This window comes from Balaenoptera ricei, chromosome 10, assembly GCF_028023285.1.
Source record: "Balaenoptera ricei isolate mBalRic1 chromosome 10, mBalRic1.hap2, whole genome shotgun sequence".
In the NCBI taxonomy this organism is placed as follows: Eukaryota; Metazoa; Chordata; class Mammalia; order Artiodactyla; family Balaenopteridae; genus Balaenoptera; species Balaenoptera ricei.
Genome location: NC_082648.1, coordinates 40212438 through 40227672, shown reverse-complemented (window position 1 = coordinate 40227672; position 15235 = coordinate 40212438). Strand labels below are relative to the sequence as shown.

General features: G+C 34.8%; 1 protein-coding gene across 1 annotated transcript in view; it reads left to right on the top strand.

Annotated features, from left to right (window-relative positions):
- RPAP3 (RNA polymerase II associated protein 3) overlaps positions 1–15235 on the top strand; it is a 41368-nt gene that overhangs the window by 434 nt on the left and 25699 nt on the right. The window contains exons 2-8 of the mRNA XM_059934564.1: positions 2150–2333; positions 3119–3259; positions 8375–8497; positions 9331–9458; positions 12391–12512; positions 13239–13309; positions 14319–14444. Of these exons, the coding sequence (XP_059790547.1) occupies positions 2181–2333; positions 3119–3259; positions 8375–8497; positions 9331–9458; positions 12391–12512; positions 13239–13309; positions 14319–14444 (864 nt within the window). The 5' untranslated portion in view covers positions 2150–2180. The remainder of the gene's footprint in view (positions 1–2149; positions 2334–3118; positions 3260–8374; positions 8498–9330; positions 9459–12390; positions 12513–13238; positions 13310–14318; positions 14445–15235) is intronic.

The window sequence follows — 15235 nt, the reverse complement described above, 5'->3', positions numbered from 1 at the left end:
TGAAAGTGATACCCAAGGCGCTGGAAGTTTCTGGTTGCCTGCTTGGACGCAGGTTCCGTTGGAGCAGAGGTGATAGGTGAAATGGAAAAGGTTTATTTCCCCGCCCCCCCCCCCCCACGTATCTCAGTGGTTTGCTGCGCTTTTATTCACATTTTTGAGTCCCTCGGCAAAACATTGTACTAGCTTTGTTTTTTAATGAGATATACGTATGTGATCAAACATGGGCACTGCATGGAAGAAACTTAAGTTTAGTTTACTTTCTGACGCAAGGCCGGGGGGTCAGAAGACCTATATGCGGTTGCAAACATCTTTTCCTCCTCCTAAACGAATCCCTTAGCTAATCTCTTCTATCTCTCCCATCCTAACCAACCCCCGCCCCCCTGTCCCCCCCATACACACTTAAGCTTTGAATTCCCTCCCACCTTTTTGGGGACCTTGCCCCATCACGCATCCCCTTTCCTATATCTTCTTTTACTTTGTTCCTCAATTCCGCCCCCCCCCCATACTCGTGGGCAATTTTAGGTTATGAAGGCAAAATTATGCTAATCCCCATATAATCTTATTTACTCAGCTCATTTTATTTCTGTCCTTAAAAACAAATCCCCTTAAAACTCTAAATAATCTTTATATGACTAAATATAATGCACTTTATTTCCTCCATGTGACTTCTGTGGCCTTTGACACTGCTAACTTTCCGTCTTCTTGAACTCCTGAAAATTCTCTTCGGTGACAGTACTCCAAGTTTTCCTCCCAGGTCTCTAGATGCCACTGCCTGATTTTTACTGTGTTGGCATTTCTTCCTTGTTCTGTTCCCTAGATATGCGTTCTTCAGGCTTCCCCCAACAGCCCCCCCCCATTGTCACAGTAATTAAACATATCCAAATCTCATGATTGTAGCTTCTACCTTTATGCTAGTGACACCCAAATTTATATTTCTAGCCCTCTGTAACTACATACTGGCTATGTCCTGATGTCCCATAAGAACTCAAATTCACCTTATCCCAAACTGAAAAAAATCTGGCTTTACACTTGTTCTGCAATTCTGAAACCTCTTTTCCTTTTAAAATTGTGATTCCTGACTCAAAGTGGTACCACTAATCTTACCAGGCTCCCAAACCAGAAATCTAAGACTTTGAGTCCTTCTCTTCTCACCAACTCCTCAATCTAATGAGTCATCATGTCCCTTTTATTTTACCACCTTAATGTTTCCCATAGCTTTCAGACTGTAGGTCAGATCTCATGGCCTGGCATTTCCTGATCTGTCCCATATTTGCCTTCTCTTCCGTCATTCTGCCTCCCAGTCCCTCATTCTCCTGGCCCACTCCTCCACATTAATCACTTGGCTGACCCCTTTTGAAACATGGCTAAATTTCAGCACCTCTGGGGACTCTTTCCTTGAACCTGCCACCCTACTGTGTGATTTATACCTGTCCTTTGTGGTCAGCCCCATAGCATCTGCATGTACCTCTAGCACAGTGGTTCTCAACCAGGGGATATTTGAAAATGTCTGGAGACATTTTTGGTTGTTACAGTCCAGAGGGAAGGGAGTAGTACTGGCAACTAGTTAGTAGAGGCCAGGGATGCTGCCATCCTACAACGCACAGGACAGCCAACCTACAACACAGCATTATCTGCCCCAAAATGTCAGTAGTCCCAAGGTTGAGAAACCCTGCCTAGCATAATATTTTGTTACTCAGTACTTCGATTATTTTGTTTTCTCCTCCACTAGAGAAGGGACCTTGTCTTGTTTTTGTATCCCTAAATCTTGATACAGGGCCTTTCACATAGCCAAAGTTCAATAAATGTTGAAAAAAAAGAGTAAAGGAGGTAATTAGGCTAAACTTATAAACTCTAGAGATGAGCAACCAATCTGCTACCATAGGCTGCTTGCTAATTTCAGTGATTTCCTCCCTGTTGCCTTTCATTCACATTGCATGGATGCCCGACCTTTCTGTTTATTTTGCATTTGTTTATTCAGCAAACACTGATTGACTCATTTTAAACATAATATACTGATATTTTCTTTCTTCTGCATCACTTTAGGTTCCTTTCCTTACATGTATCTTGGCCATTTATGAAGAGGTAAAAATCATTAATTAGCTGGGTTTCAAAAAAAATAAACCAAATAATTCTATTTAATTCTTATCAGAGGTTGGTTGATCAAAACTGTGCAGGCCACAATGACTTCAGCAAGTAAAGCAATTGAATTACAACTACAAGTGAAACAAAATGCAGAAGAGTTACAAGACTTTATGAGGGATTTAGAAAACTGGGAAAAAGATATTAAACAAAAGGATATGGAACTTAGAAGACAGAATGGTGTTCCTGAAGAGGTAAATTTCTTAATTAAATTCCTACTTTAGCATCCAGCAAAACTATTTATTTTAAAGTAAAGCACCACCTTTAAAATGTTTTGTGGAAATACTGATTGAAGTGATTTGCTTTCTGCCAATATTTTGAAAAATTCTACTTTTTAAAGTCTTTGTAATAATTGTATTAACTATATTAAGACATTTTAAGGCTTAGTGAATAGTTACTGAAAGGAAGACCATGTGATAATTCTTAAGGTAAATGAACAGAATCATAAAATATGTAGGTTTGTATATAATTATGTATATCATATATAATTATATATTTAGTGATATATTAACATACAGTATTACCGTAGAAACTTAGGTAGTACCTAGGCTCAACCAAATGGTTTTCTTAAGACAGTGCATTCAAATACGGATAGCCTTTTCATACTGTTTGTAATGATGTGGAGGCAGTTCAGTGTGCCATTGTACTGCTGCTAAATCATTGTACCAAGGCTGAAGATCAGGCAGTTTTTGAATTTAGGATTGCAAATCCTAAAATGCAAAGTGTATAATTAAAATTTCTAGGTAATAGCAATACTTTTCTTATGACTGAACAATGTTCAATATTTGTCAAAGGATGAATTAAACTTTTCAAGCATAAGTTATCATTATAAATGAGTGAATTGGTATTTCTAACCACTTGAAAATTAAATTAAAAATTACTTTTACTTGAAAATATACTTTAGTGAGAATTTTAAACATCGCTAGTTCAGAAAAGTAAAAGAGCAGTCTTAAAACGTTGTGTTGTTTTCCCTTCCTAGAACTTACCTCCTATTCGAAATGGGAATCTTAGGAAAAAGAAGAAAGGCAAAGTTAAAGAGTCATCTAAAAAAACCAAAGATGAAAACACAAAAAACAGGATAAAATCTTATGATTATGAGGCATGGGCAAAACTTGATGTGGTAAGTTAATCTGGTTATATGCTTCTTAGTATTTGAGTAAAATTTTCTTGGAGTTAGTTAAGAGTCATGGATTAAATGAAAAATAATGTAGAGTTCTTAGGACCTGTGTCTTTCTCTTATAGGCTATTTTGTGTGGAATGAAAACTTAAATACCTAGTTGTTCAATTAACTAGATTATTTTTTCTCCTATAGTCCTCTTCCAGTGAATAGTGGCTAAAACAGCTGGATTCTTTTCTTTTTTCCTATTTTTTCTTTTTTTCTCCTTTTGCACAAATAGTACATAGAGATCCAGTGTACTCTTCACCCAATCTCCCCTAATGGTTACATCTTATTTAACTATAGTACAGTATCAAAACCAGGAAATTGATATTGGTGCAATGTATGTGTAGTTCTTTGCCATTTTATGACCTGTAGATTTGGGTAACCACCATTGCAATTAAGACACGGAAATATTGCATCACCACAAAGACCTCCCTTATGCTATCCACCTATAGTTGCACCCACCTCCTTCCTCGTCAACACCTCTAACCCTTAAACAGCCAGAATTCTAAGATAGTAATAATGTGAGAAAAGAAGGACTCTACCAACATTTTTTTTTTTTTTTATAGACTGAAGGACCTGTAGAATACTGGCTAAAAGAGAATGCCTTTGGGTTTAGTCTTAGGGCTAGGGCTGCGTGACAATAGAAGTAGGGCTATCTTGATTTCAGGAAGGGTGGGCTTCACCCTTCTAGGCTGGTGTGGTGCATGCCTCCCATCTCCCACACATGAGACACAGTGTAGCTGGAGAATTAATTACTCTGCCTCATAACCCTCTACCCAGTATTCCAAGCAGCCACTGTCAGGCCAACCTGTGAACAGGAACCTGTTGGCCAGCCTTATTCTAGACTCTGACCCACCCTAAGGGTTGATTTAGTTAGGTTGATTTGGAATACACACTCGCTTTTAGTCTTTTTAAAAGTGTTCATTATGTAATATTTGATTCATACAAAACAGTTTGTAGAGATACGTGTTCTAAAGCATGATAATAAAATGAATACATAAACCCACCACCTAACATAAAGAGAATTATTCCAATCCCATTGAAGCTGCCAGGGTGCTCCTTCCCTGTCCCATCTTCTTTTCTCCTCTCTACCTTCAGAGGTAACTACTATTCTGATTTTTATGTTTATTATTTTATTTTCTTTTCACTTTTTTGTTTAACATTTTTATTGAGGTATAACATTCATACAGTAAAGTCCCAAAATCTTAAATGTACAACTTCCTGAATTTTCACTCATGTACAAAACTGAGAAACTACCATCCAGATCAAGATATAGAACATTTCTGGTATCCCAGAAACCTCCCTTTTCGGTTGATTACCTCCCAAAGGTGGCCACTGTTGTGATCTCTAATATTGTAGATAGGTTTTGCCAGTTTTGGAATTTCTTGCAATTGTATCATACAGTATGCACTCTTCTCTGTTTGGCTTCTTTTGCTATTATTGTCTGAGATCGATCCGTACTGTCAGTAGCAGTAGTTTGTTCTTTTTCATTGCTGATCAGAATTCCATTGTGTGAATATATCACAATTTGTGTATCCATTCTCCTATTGATATACACTGAGTTGTTTTCAGCTTGGGGCTGTTGTGAATAAACCTGCTATGAACATTCTTGTACATGTCTTTTGATGGATATAAGCACCTGGGATGGTATTTGCTTGGTCATAGTTTGTATATGCATTTAGCATTAGAAGATACTGCCAAATGGTTTTTCAAATTAGTTGTATTTCTCTATTTTTAAAACATTTATTTTTAATTAATTAATTTTTTAATTGAAGTATAGTTGATTTACAATTTAGTTTCAGGTGTACAGCAAAGTGATTCAGTTTTATATGTATATATATATACACACACACTTATCTGTACTTTTTCAGATTCTTTTCCATTATAGGTTATTACAAGATATTGAATATAGTTCCCTGTGCTATACAGTCGGTCCTTATTGTTTATGTTTTATATATAGTAGTATATATCTATTAAACCCAAACTCCTAATTTATCCCTCCCCCACTTCCCCCTTTGGTAACCATAAACTGTTTTCTATGTCTGAGAGTCTGTTTCTGTTTTGTAAGTGAGTTCATTTATATCACTTTTTTCTTTTTCTTTTTTTCTTTTAATTTTTATTTTATATTGGAGCATAGTCGATTAACAATGTTGTGTTAGTTTCAGGTGTACAGCAAAGTGATTCAGTTATACATATACATGTATCTATTCTTTTTCAAATTCTTTTCGCATTTAGGTTATTACAGAATATTGAGCAGAGTTCCCTGTACTATACAGTAGGTCCTTGTTGGTTATCTATTTTAAATATAGTAGTGTGCACATGTCAATCCCAAACTCCCAATCTATCCCCGCCCCCCGACCCTTCCCCCCTGTAACCATAACTTTGTTCTCTAAGTCTGTGAATCTGTTTCTGTTTTATAAATAAATTCATTTGTATCTTTTTTTTTATTTTTTAGATTCTGCATATAAGCAATATCATATGATATTTGTCTTTCTCTGTCTGACTTCACTTAGTATGATAATCTCCATATCCATCCATGTTGCTGCAAATGGCATTATTTTATTCTTTTTTGTGGCTGAGTAATATTCCATTGTATATATGTACCACATCTTCTTTATCCCTTCCTCTGTCGATGGACATTTAGGTTGCTTCCATGTCTTGGCTATTGTAAATAGTGCTGCTAGGAGCATTGGGCTGCATGTATGTTTTCAAATTAGAGTTTTTGTCTTTTCCGGTTATGTGCCCAGGAGTGGGATTGCTGGATCATATGGTAGCTCTATTTTTAGTTTTGTAAGGAACCTCTATACTGTTCTCCATAGTGGCTGCACCAATTTACATTCCCACCAGCAGAGTGGGAGGGTTGCCTTTTCTCCACACCCTCTCCAGCATTTATTATTTGTAGACTTTTTGATGATGGCTGCTCTGACTGGTGTGAAGTGATACCTCATTGTAGTTTTGATTTGCATTTCTCTGATAATTAGTGATGTTGAGCATCTTTCCATGTGCCTATTGACCATCTGTATGTCTTCTTTGGAGAAATGTCTATTTATGTCTTCTGCCCTGGTTGTATTTTTCTTAATGAAACCAAGGCTAATTGAGTCCAGAGAGAGCGCACATTATTATTTAAATAGTATGTCATCTGCTTTAGTAACGTCTCGATGTAAGAGAAGTATGATTTTGGGTCTTGAATTTATTACTGTTGGAAATGATACTTTCTGAACATGTGATTTATTCTCTGCTGAGTATTATTTAGTCTGCTTTCATTTTTTGTAACTTTACCCCCTTCTATGTAACCTTTTCCTTTTCATGAATTGGCATCTTCTTATAGTGCCCTTTCCTAAAAGGCATCATGTCAGATGATTTCTTAGAGAGTTGCTGTCTACAGTCATTTATTCATTCAACAGATATTGATTGAACTCCTGCTTTGTGTGGCCAGTGCAGTCATGGTTGTTCCATTCTAGTTCAGACCTGAGCAGCGGCTTTGGCATTCTGCTGCTGTTAGTTTTCTACACATGTCTGCGTAACAGGGTTGGACGGTCTTGGCTTTAATCTTGGTAGGCTGGTGGAAGTTCTAGAATCTTCATGCTAAAACACATAGCTAAATTTCAGTCCATCTTTGAATGTTCATTCAATGAAACTAAGCATAGGTCTTATTTTGTTTTTTAATTTATCAACAATTTTTTTCCTACATAAATTATTTAAAATAGTATATTGTTAAATACAGAAAGGATTTTGTTTATATAATAATTAAGTTTTTGTTTACATGAGTTTTTTTAAAAAATAAATTTATTTATTTTATTTTACTTATTTTTGGCCGCATTGGGTCTTCGTTGTTGCGCACGGGCTTTCTCTAGTTGTGTCAAGAGGGTGTGCTACTCTTCGTTGCAGTGTGTGGGCTTCTCAATGCGGTGGCTTCTCTTGTTGCAGAGCACGGGCTCTAGAGCGCAGGCTCAGTAGTTGTGGCTCATGGGCTTAGTCGCTCTGCGGCACGTGGGATCTTTCCGGACCAGGGCTTGAACCCGTGTCCTCTGCATTGGCAGGTGGGTTCTTAACCACTGCACCACCAGGGAAGCCCTGTTTACATGAGTTTTAATTAACTCTTTAATGGTTACTGGTTTAAAATCTCTTACTAGGGAGTTCCCTGGTGGCCTAGTGATTACGATTCTGGGCTTTCACTGCCGTGGCCCAGGTTCAGTCCCTGGCTGGGGAACTGAGATCTCGTGAGCCAAGTGGTGTGGGAAAAAAAAAGAAAAAAGAAAAGTCTCTTACTAAAAATCATTCTTTTATTATATGTGCTAAAAAAAATGATTAAAAAAATACTGATGGGGTCCATGAAATGATTCGTTACCGTGAAAGGAATGTGTGAGTCAAAAGAGATTGGGAATTGCTGGACCAGCATGTTATGTATTTTCTTTGGTAGAGTCAGCTATATTTCGGAATACACTGAGAAACAGTATAATATAGTCATTGAGAGCCCTCTGGAGGAGGCACACTGCCTGGGTTCAGATCCTCATTTGGCCACTTACTAGCTGAGTGACCTTGAGTGAGTTAACTAACTTCTATTTGTCAGTTCCTTCAAGTGAAACACATGGGTAATTATATCTACCTCATAGGTTGCTGTGAGAATCAGGAGTTAATTGTGCTCTACAAGCAGTTTTTGTTTTAAAAATAAGAGAGAAAAGTTTTTAGATAAAACCTTTCTCTGCTGTTGGATGCAATTACATAGATTTGGGGTTATTTGCAAACTTCTCTTATGTAAAGGAATAATACTTCGCTGCTAATAGTTTGTGATTTAGGGGTGATTTTTAGACTCTATTGACTTAGCTTACTTTATGAATTCAAAGTCAGATTCTCTAAGTGGTTTGGATCTTGGTTTTCTAAGCAAGAATACCCTTTTCTCTGGATTTAATCTTAAGAATGAGAGGTTATTTGAGTTGCTTTTGTAGGCCTTTAGGTCCTTAGATTGTAACAACTTAATGTTCTTTTGAATGTTCTTTTTGGGGGGGCGGAGTTTATCTTCTTTTTTTAATGGTCATGTAATTATGAACACTGTTTCCCTACTTTTGATTTCAGGACAGTATCCTTGATGAGCTTGACAAAGAAGAGAGTACCCATGATTCTGTGTCTCAAGAATCGGAGTCAGAAGAAGATGGGATTCACGTAGATTCACAAAAGGCTCTTGCTCTAAAAGAAAAGGTACTCTTTAGGTTAGCTGTTGGTTCCTTCAAGTAAGCAGGATATGTAGGAAATCATGTCCATACCAAGATTTCTACAGCATAATTTAGGGGGTGTTCAGACTTTAAGCTGTTATTGGCTATATCCCTATCAGGAGGCAGTATAGCATAGTGGTTAGGAGTATGTGCTCTGAAACCAGATTATCTAGGTTCAAATCCTGTGACAAGTTCTTTAAATTGCCTGTATGTACTCAGTTTTCTCAGCTGTAAAATAAGATTAATATTATTACTAAACCTCAATGGGTGGTTGTGTTATTAAATGAATTATTATATGTAAAGTGCTTGGAGCATACAGAGAGTTATTCCAGGGCTTTAAGTAGTAGACTAAAGTACTAATCAAATCAGCGTGTGATTCTTGACATGGACATTATATCCCACTCCTCCATATCACAGACCATCTTTGGTTGCTTTTTGGAACGTTCAACATCTCCCTGAGGAATGCCTCATTATTGTAAAACTGGCTATATTGCTTTTCAAAGAGGTGGCACTCTTTCAGATTAAAATTTATCTTTATGCCTTTCTTTTGTTACATTTCTGTGGGTTCTTATTGTCAATAAAAAGTATATAATGCTAGGTATTTTACTCATTTTTCTGCCAGGGCTCTTGGATTGTGACCAAACTATGACTATATAGTGAATTTTAGCACTTGTAAAAAGACCACTTTGCTTAATTCCCTTGCCTTTCCTGTGAGCCTTGATCACATGGCTAATGAGATAAGGAAGAGATGGATAATAATGAAAGAAAATGGCTCTGGAATTCTATGCCAGTATATATCTGACTTGTATGCTTTTTCAGGGCAATAAATACTTCAAACAAGGAAAATATGATGAAGCGATTGAATGCTACACCAAAGGCATGGGCGCTGATCCGTATAATCCCGTGTTGCCAACAAACAGAGCGTCGGCGTACTTTAGACTGAAGAAGTAAGGCGTTTCCATAATGTGTGTGAATATTTTATGTGTATGTGGAGACTTTAAAAAAAAAATCTTTCGTGATAAAGTGTGTGGGAATGCTTGAAAAAGTTTTACATTTCTTTTCAACTATAAATTTTTATAACTCACTCCCTTTTATTGAGTTCTTTTACTTAAGCCATTTTAAACATTCAGGTGCTCAAACCATGCTCCCGTAGCTCACTTTACTGAGGTGTTCCTCCTCTAAAAGTTGAGTAATGATGCTCTTTACCTAATTCACAGACGAAAAAAAAGTTAGCTGGGTAAAAATGTTTTATAAATTAATTTTGCTCCATTATTTTGAAAAATTATGTATCCACTATTAAACACAGAGAACTTATATTATGGTAAACTTAAAATATGTTTCAACATTTGTTTAAGTCATACCCTTTAAATAAATACTTAATGTTGAAGAACATAAATGTGTATGGTCTTAATCCTAAGCAGGGAACTGACCTATCATAAGAAATTTTAAAAAGACAAATACCATCAAGGAGGACATTCTTACTGTTTTAATTATTTGGAAATACGAACTATATTGGTATCTGAATTTTTACTGTTTTAAATAGCATATTTTTAGATCTTTGAAACTCGTGCTATTCATATCCTGACAAATTAGGGGACTATTTATATTTTATAATATTTGATATCTACACTGTGTAAGTGATGAAGAATAATTTTAAATAAACCTGCATGAACCTGCCACCCAGCTTAAGAACCAGAACATTATTTTTGAAGCTACCTTTGATATTCTTTTCCATATCCTGACTCTTGTCCCTCCCTGTAAACCACTATCTTGAGTTGTATATCATTCTTTTGATTTAAAAAAAAAAAAGTTCATTATATATGTATGTATCTTTAAATAATATATTGCATAACATTGCTTATTTTTGAGCTTTAAAAGTATTTCATACCGGATGTAGTCTTCTGTGGCTTGTCTATTTCTTTGAATAGTATCTTTCTAAGATTTGTTCGTATTTTGCATATAGCTGTAGATCTCTCATTTTCACTGTTATATGCAGTTCCTTTTTAGTAATATACCATTATGTATCCATTCTCCGGTTGCTGGATTGTTGGTTTGTTCCTTTCTTCCTCTCTTTCCTTTTCTTCTCCCCGCTTTCTTTCCCTGCCTTCCACCCTCCTTCCCTTTCTTATTTAACAACAGTGATACTGTGAACACTCTTGTACCTGTTTCTTGGTGCTGGGTCATAGGATGTGCACAGGTTCAACTTTAAATGGTGGTGACCAGTTGCTACAAGGGTAGTTGTAACATTCCCATTAGCAGTGTATAAGAATGAATGTTCCGTATCTTTACCAACATGGGTATAATTGGGCTTCTGAATTGTTTTCAGTCTAGGGGGTGTAAAATGGTAATTCACTGTGGCCTTAACTTGCATTTCCCCAATTTCTAATGAGGTTGAGCATCTTCTCATATGTTTATTCACCACTTATTTTTTTTTCTTCTGTGAAATGTCTGTTTTATCTTTTGACCATTTTTCTGTTAGGCTGTTTTGCTGTTGATTTTTAAGAGTTCTTTATTCTAGATACTAATTCTTTAGTGTTTATAATAATTATCTTCTCTCAATTTGTAGCTGATCTTCCTTTTTTTATGGAGTCTTGGTGAGCAGAAATTTTTAATTTTATTTTATTTTTAAAAAATATATTTTATTATTATTATTATTTTTTCGACCCCACCATGTGGCATGTGGGATCTTAGTTCCCCAACCAGAGATTGAACCTGTGCCCCCTGCGTCGGGAGCTCAGAGTCTCAACCACGGACCACCAGGGAAGTCCCAGAAATTTTTAATTTTAATGTGTTTCATTTATTGATTTTTGTAAAATGTTGGCACTTTGAAAAATATGATTTGTTAAAGTAGTTTCCTTCCCTGAGTTCATAACAGTCTCCTATGTTTACTCGTAAAAGTTTTACTTTTCACACTTGTCTTTTTATATATGCTGAAGGTAGAATTCCAATTTCATATCTTTTCACATGAATATCCCAGTTGTTTCAGATCTATTTGTTGAATATCCATGCTTTCCCCATGGATCTGCAATTCCACTGTTGTCATATGTCAAGTTTGCACGGATCTCTTTTTCTTCTCTCTATTCTTTACATTGATCTGTTGCCCATTACTATAACCATTCCACACTGTCTTTAATTATTATAGCATTATAATTATAATAAGTCTTGGTATTTGGTATAGGGCATTCTCCTACCTTATTATTCTCTAGGAATGTTGGGTATTTTTGAACTTTTACTTATCAGTATAAATTTTAGAATCATCTTGTCAAATTCCTTGAAAAATTTTGATTACAATTGCATTGGATTTATACATCAGTTTGGAGAGAATTATATTGTTGTGTTTTTGTGTCTTATTATAGATGAATGTGAAATTGCTCTATTTCTTTGATGTCTTTGAAGACAGTCTTGTAATTTTCTGCATATAAGATCTTGTACATCTTTTGTTAGATTTATTAGTTTTTTGTTGCTGATTTCTAATAGAGTAGCCACCTTGCTAAACTTTCATTATTTCTAACAATGTCTCTAGATTGTTTTGAGTTTTCTTGGTAGACCATCATATCATCTGAGAATGTCAGTTTTGTTCCTTCCTTTCCAGTTCTTTTGGCTGTTGTTTCTTTCTTACGGAACTACATTGGCCAAGACCTCTAGCACAGTACTGAGAAAAAGCAGTGATAGTGGGCATTTTTGTTCTTTGCTTTAAAGGGAGTACTGCTCACGTCTCACCATCAGGAATTATTGATTTCAGTGGGCTTCAGTAAAAGGAGATGGGAAACATGCTTTCAATGGGGAAGTAAATTCCCTTTTCAGAGATTTCAGAAACAAATTTTTTGAAGTTTTGGTTTAACAGATGATTTTTATTAACTTTATTTTTCTAAATTGTAGATTTGCTGTTGCTGAGTCTGATTGTAATTTAGCAGTTGCCTTGAATAGAAGTTATACAAAGGCTTATGCAAGACGAGGTGCTGCTCGATTTGCTTTGCAAAAATTAGAGGATGCCAAAAAAGGTATTAATATTTTCCAAGTCATCATTATCTAAAAAATTATTGAAAATTTTAATTTAACTGATGCTATACGAAGAATAATAGAGAATCACAGTTACTACCTTTAGAGATCTGTCTATTATTGAATAAAACTCATTTTTGAAACTTAAAACGTGTCTTGATATTTTGGGAAAAGAGCATGTTATTTGCCACCAATTAGACTTTGGTTCAAATTCTCATTTGACCATGAGCTGTGTGACCAGGGGAAGGTTATGTATCTTCTCTGATTTTCAATTTCTCATCTGTAAAATAGGGATTAAAACATCTTGTTGGCTATTGTGAGGCTAGAGGTAATGCATGTAAAGCCTTAACACATTTTTATTTGTAAATTCTAAGCCTTCCATTATTCCATAAAATAGGTTTGCATAGTACAAATCACAAAATCTGAATGAAGCTGATGTCTGAAAGATTGTGCTCCTTCTTGGTTTTATGAAGTATAACTATGATAGCAAGTATTCTTCCTGGGGCTGGTAGAAGAAGGTGATCTGTCACAAGGATTCTGTCAGGGTTTTGTCTGTCCTGGGGGAATGGAGGAAGTCCAGTGGCATAATGTTAGTGTTTCTTAGTTCCTCTTAATTTTGCTATAGGATAGTTACCTATTTGTCACATGTAAGCAAATGATTGTTGTTCTATACAGGTTTTTTAATCTCATATATCTTTCAAATATTCTTTATCTTCTGTTTTACTCAGATTATGAAAAAGTATTAGAACTGGAACCCAATAACTTTGAAGCTACAAATGAACTCAGGAAAATTAATCAGGTAAACTATAGTTATTTAAATTAAGTATGTTACTTATTACTTTTATTTGGTAAAGTAAAGGTTTTTGCATAGACTTTGTACTACGTAACATAGACATTTTTCTACTTTTAATTCTTTGTACTATAGAGTTTTTTACTAAACAAATTTGTAAGCTAGAGGTGGTATAATGGTATTTAAAGATTCTTAATTAGTTATTATCTTAAAAAGTTGTCTGAGATATTTAGAACTACTGCTGCTTCACTTTTTCCTAGATGTCAGAATCATTTTTCTTTATCTCACTGATTTTTCTTATTTGGCTTGTGCTTTGATTTTTGTACTTTTGCATATTTCTTTGATTTCGTATAGTTTTAAACTTGCTCCATCTTTATGGTCTATATAGCAAAAATAATACTAATTTTTTAACAGTAAGAAAATAGATACTTAAATGTAAAATTTGCTGTCAAATGATACTGAACAGTTACATATTCCTTTTACTTTGCTGTTGAATCAGTTATAATTATTTTGCCATCTGTTGAAACTTTGATAAAAAAGTGACAATGATTGGGGAAAGTCTGCCTTTAAATATTGCCGTTACTTATTGCACATAGAATCTGTTGGTAAATATATCAACTTGATTATAATTGTGAACTGTATTGTATATTTTTGTGTTTTGTCCTAGGTCAAATAATGACTATGAATATTAAATTTGAGAAATTTGGTGATGTGGTCTCAATTACCTTCTTTATTTTTGAAAATTGTTCCTAGAACAGTGTGGAAATTCAGTAAATATTTGTTGAATAAATAAATGAACAACTGTCTTTAGTGAATATTACTTATTTGGAATAAGATGCACATTAAATTTCTTTGCTTTTTATTTTAGTAAGTAGAAAGATTTTGAATTGGCATAAATATTAATTATTTGAAATGTGGCAGGAATTCTAATATATTTGAATAATTTATTGTTTTAAAGTCAAATATGTATGCGTCTTCCATTACTTGTTTTATTTTAGCTGACTGCTATGTCTCCTAGGCTTTAACTTCCAAAGAAAACTCATATCCAGAGGAAGCTGATACAATGATTAAGTCAGCTGAAGGAGAGAAAAAACAAATTGAAGAGCAACAGAATAAACAGCAGGCCATTTCAGAGAAAGATCGGGTAATACAGGATTCCAACAAATATATGTTTCTCTGAGCTTACTCTTAGCTTTTTGTGTATCAGTTAAGTTTCTGTCTTTCCTAATATTATATTAAAATTCTTCTTCAGTAGAAACTGAAACTTAAATATACTAAAACTTCTGGGGCCTACTAATTAAAACTTTGAGTAATTGATGACTTAATACATAATTTTAAAAGTATTTAAGTTTAGGAAACAAATTATTTTTGAGCATTTTAACATATATTTACATATAGTGGTTATAAATTTAACATACAAATAAATTACAATTCATTCTTACTTATTTTTCATTAATTCCCACTGAACTATTTCTGATCAAAATTTCTTTAGAAATCCTGAGTTGAGATTTAATTTAACATATTATAGCCTTTCATGGACCCACAAAAGATTCCTAATAAATACTTATGGAATGATTATTGATTGTAATATATCTGATTCTGATTATAAATAAATGTTACAGTGAAATCTAGTATACACATTCCAATACAGTTTAACTTATTCTATGTTTAGGCATATTAATGTTACTGGAGAGTGAGGTATACAGTCTGGTACTCTGTTCTTTCACAAAAATTATTTGAGTTTTGAAATTCTTTTGTACAGATTCTATTTTTTATGGCTGTGCCTTGTGGCTTGTGGGATCTTAGTTCCCTGACCAGGGTTCGAACCAGGGCCCTCAGCAGTGAGAGCGTGGAGTCCTAACCACTGGACCACCAGGGAATTCCCTGTACAGATTCTAATATAACTAAAGAGTGTAATATTCGGGCCTATATTTA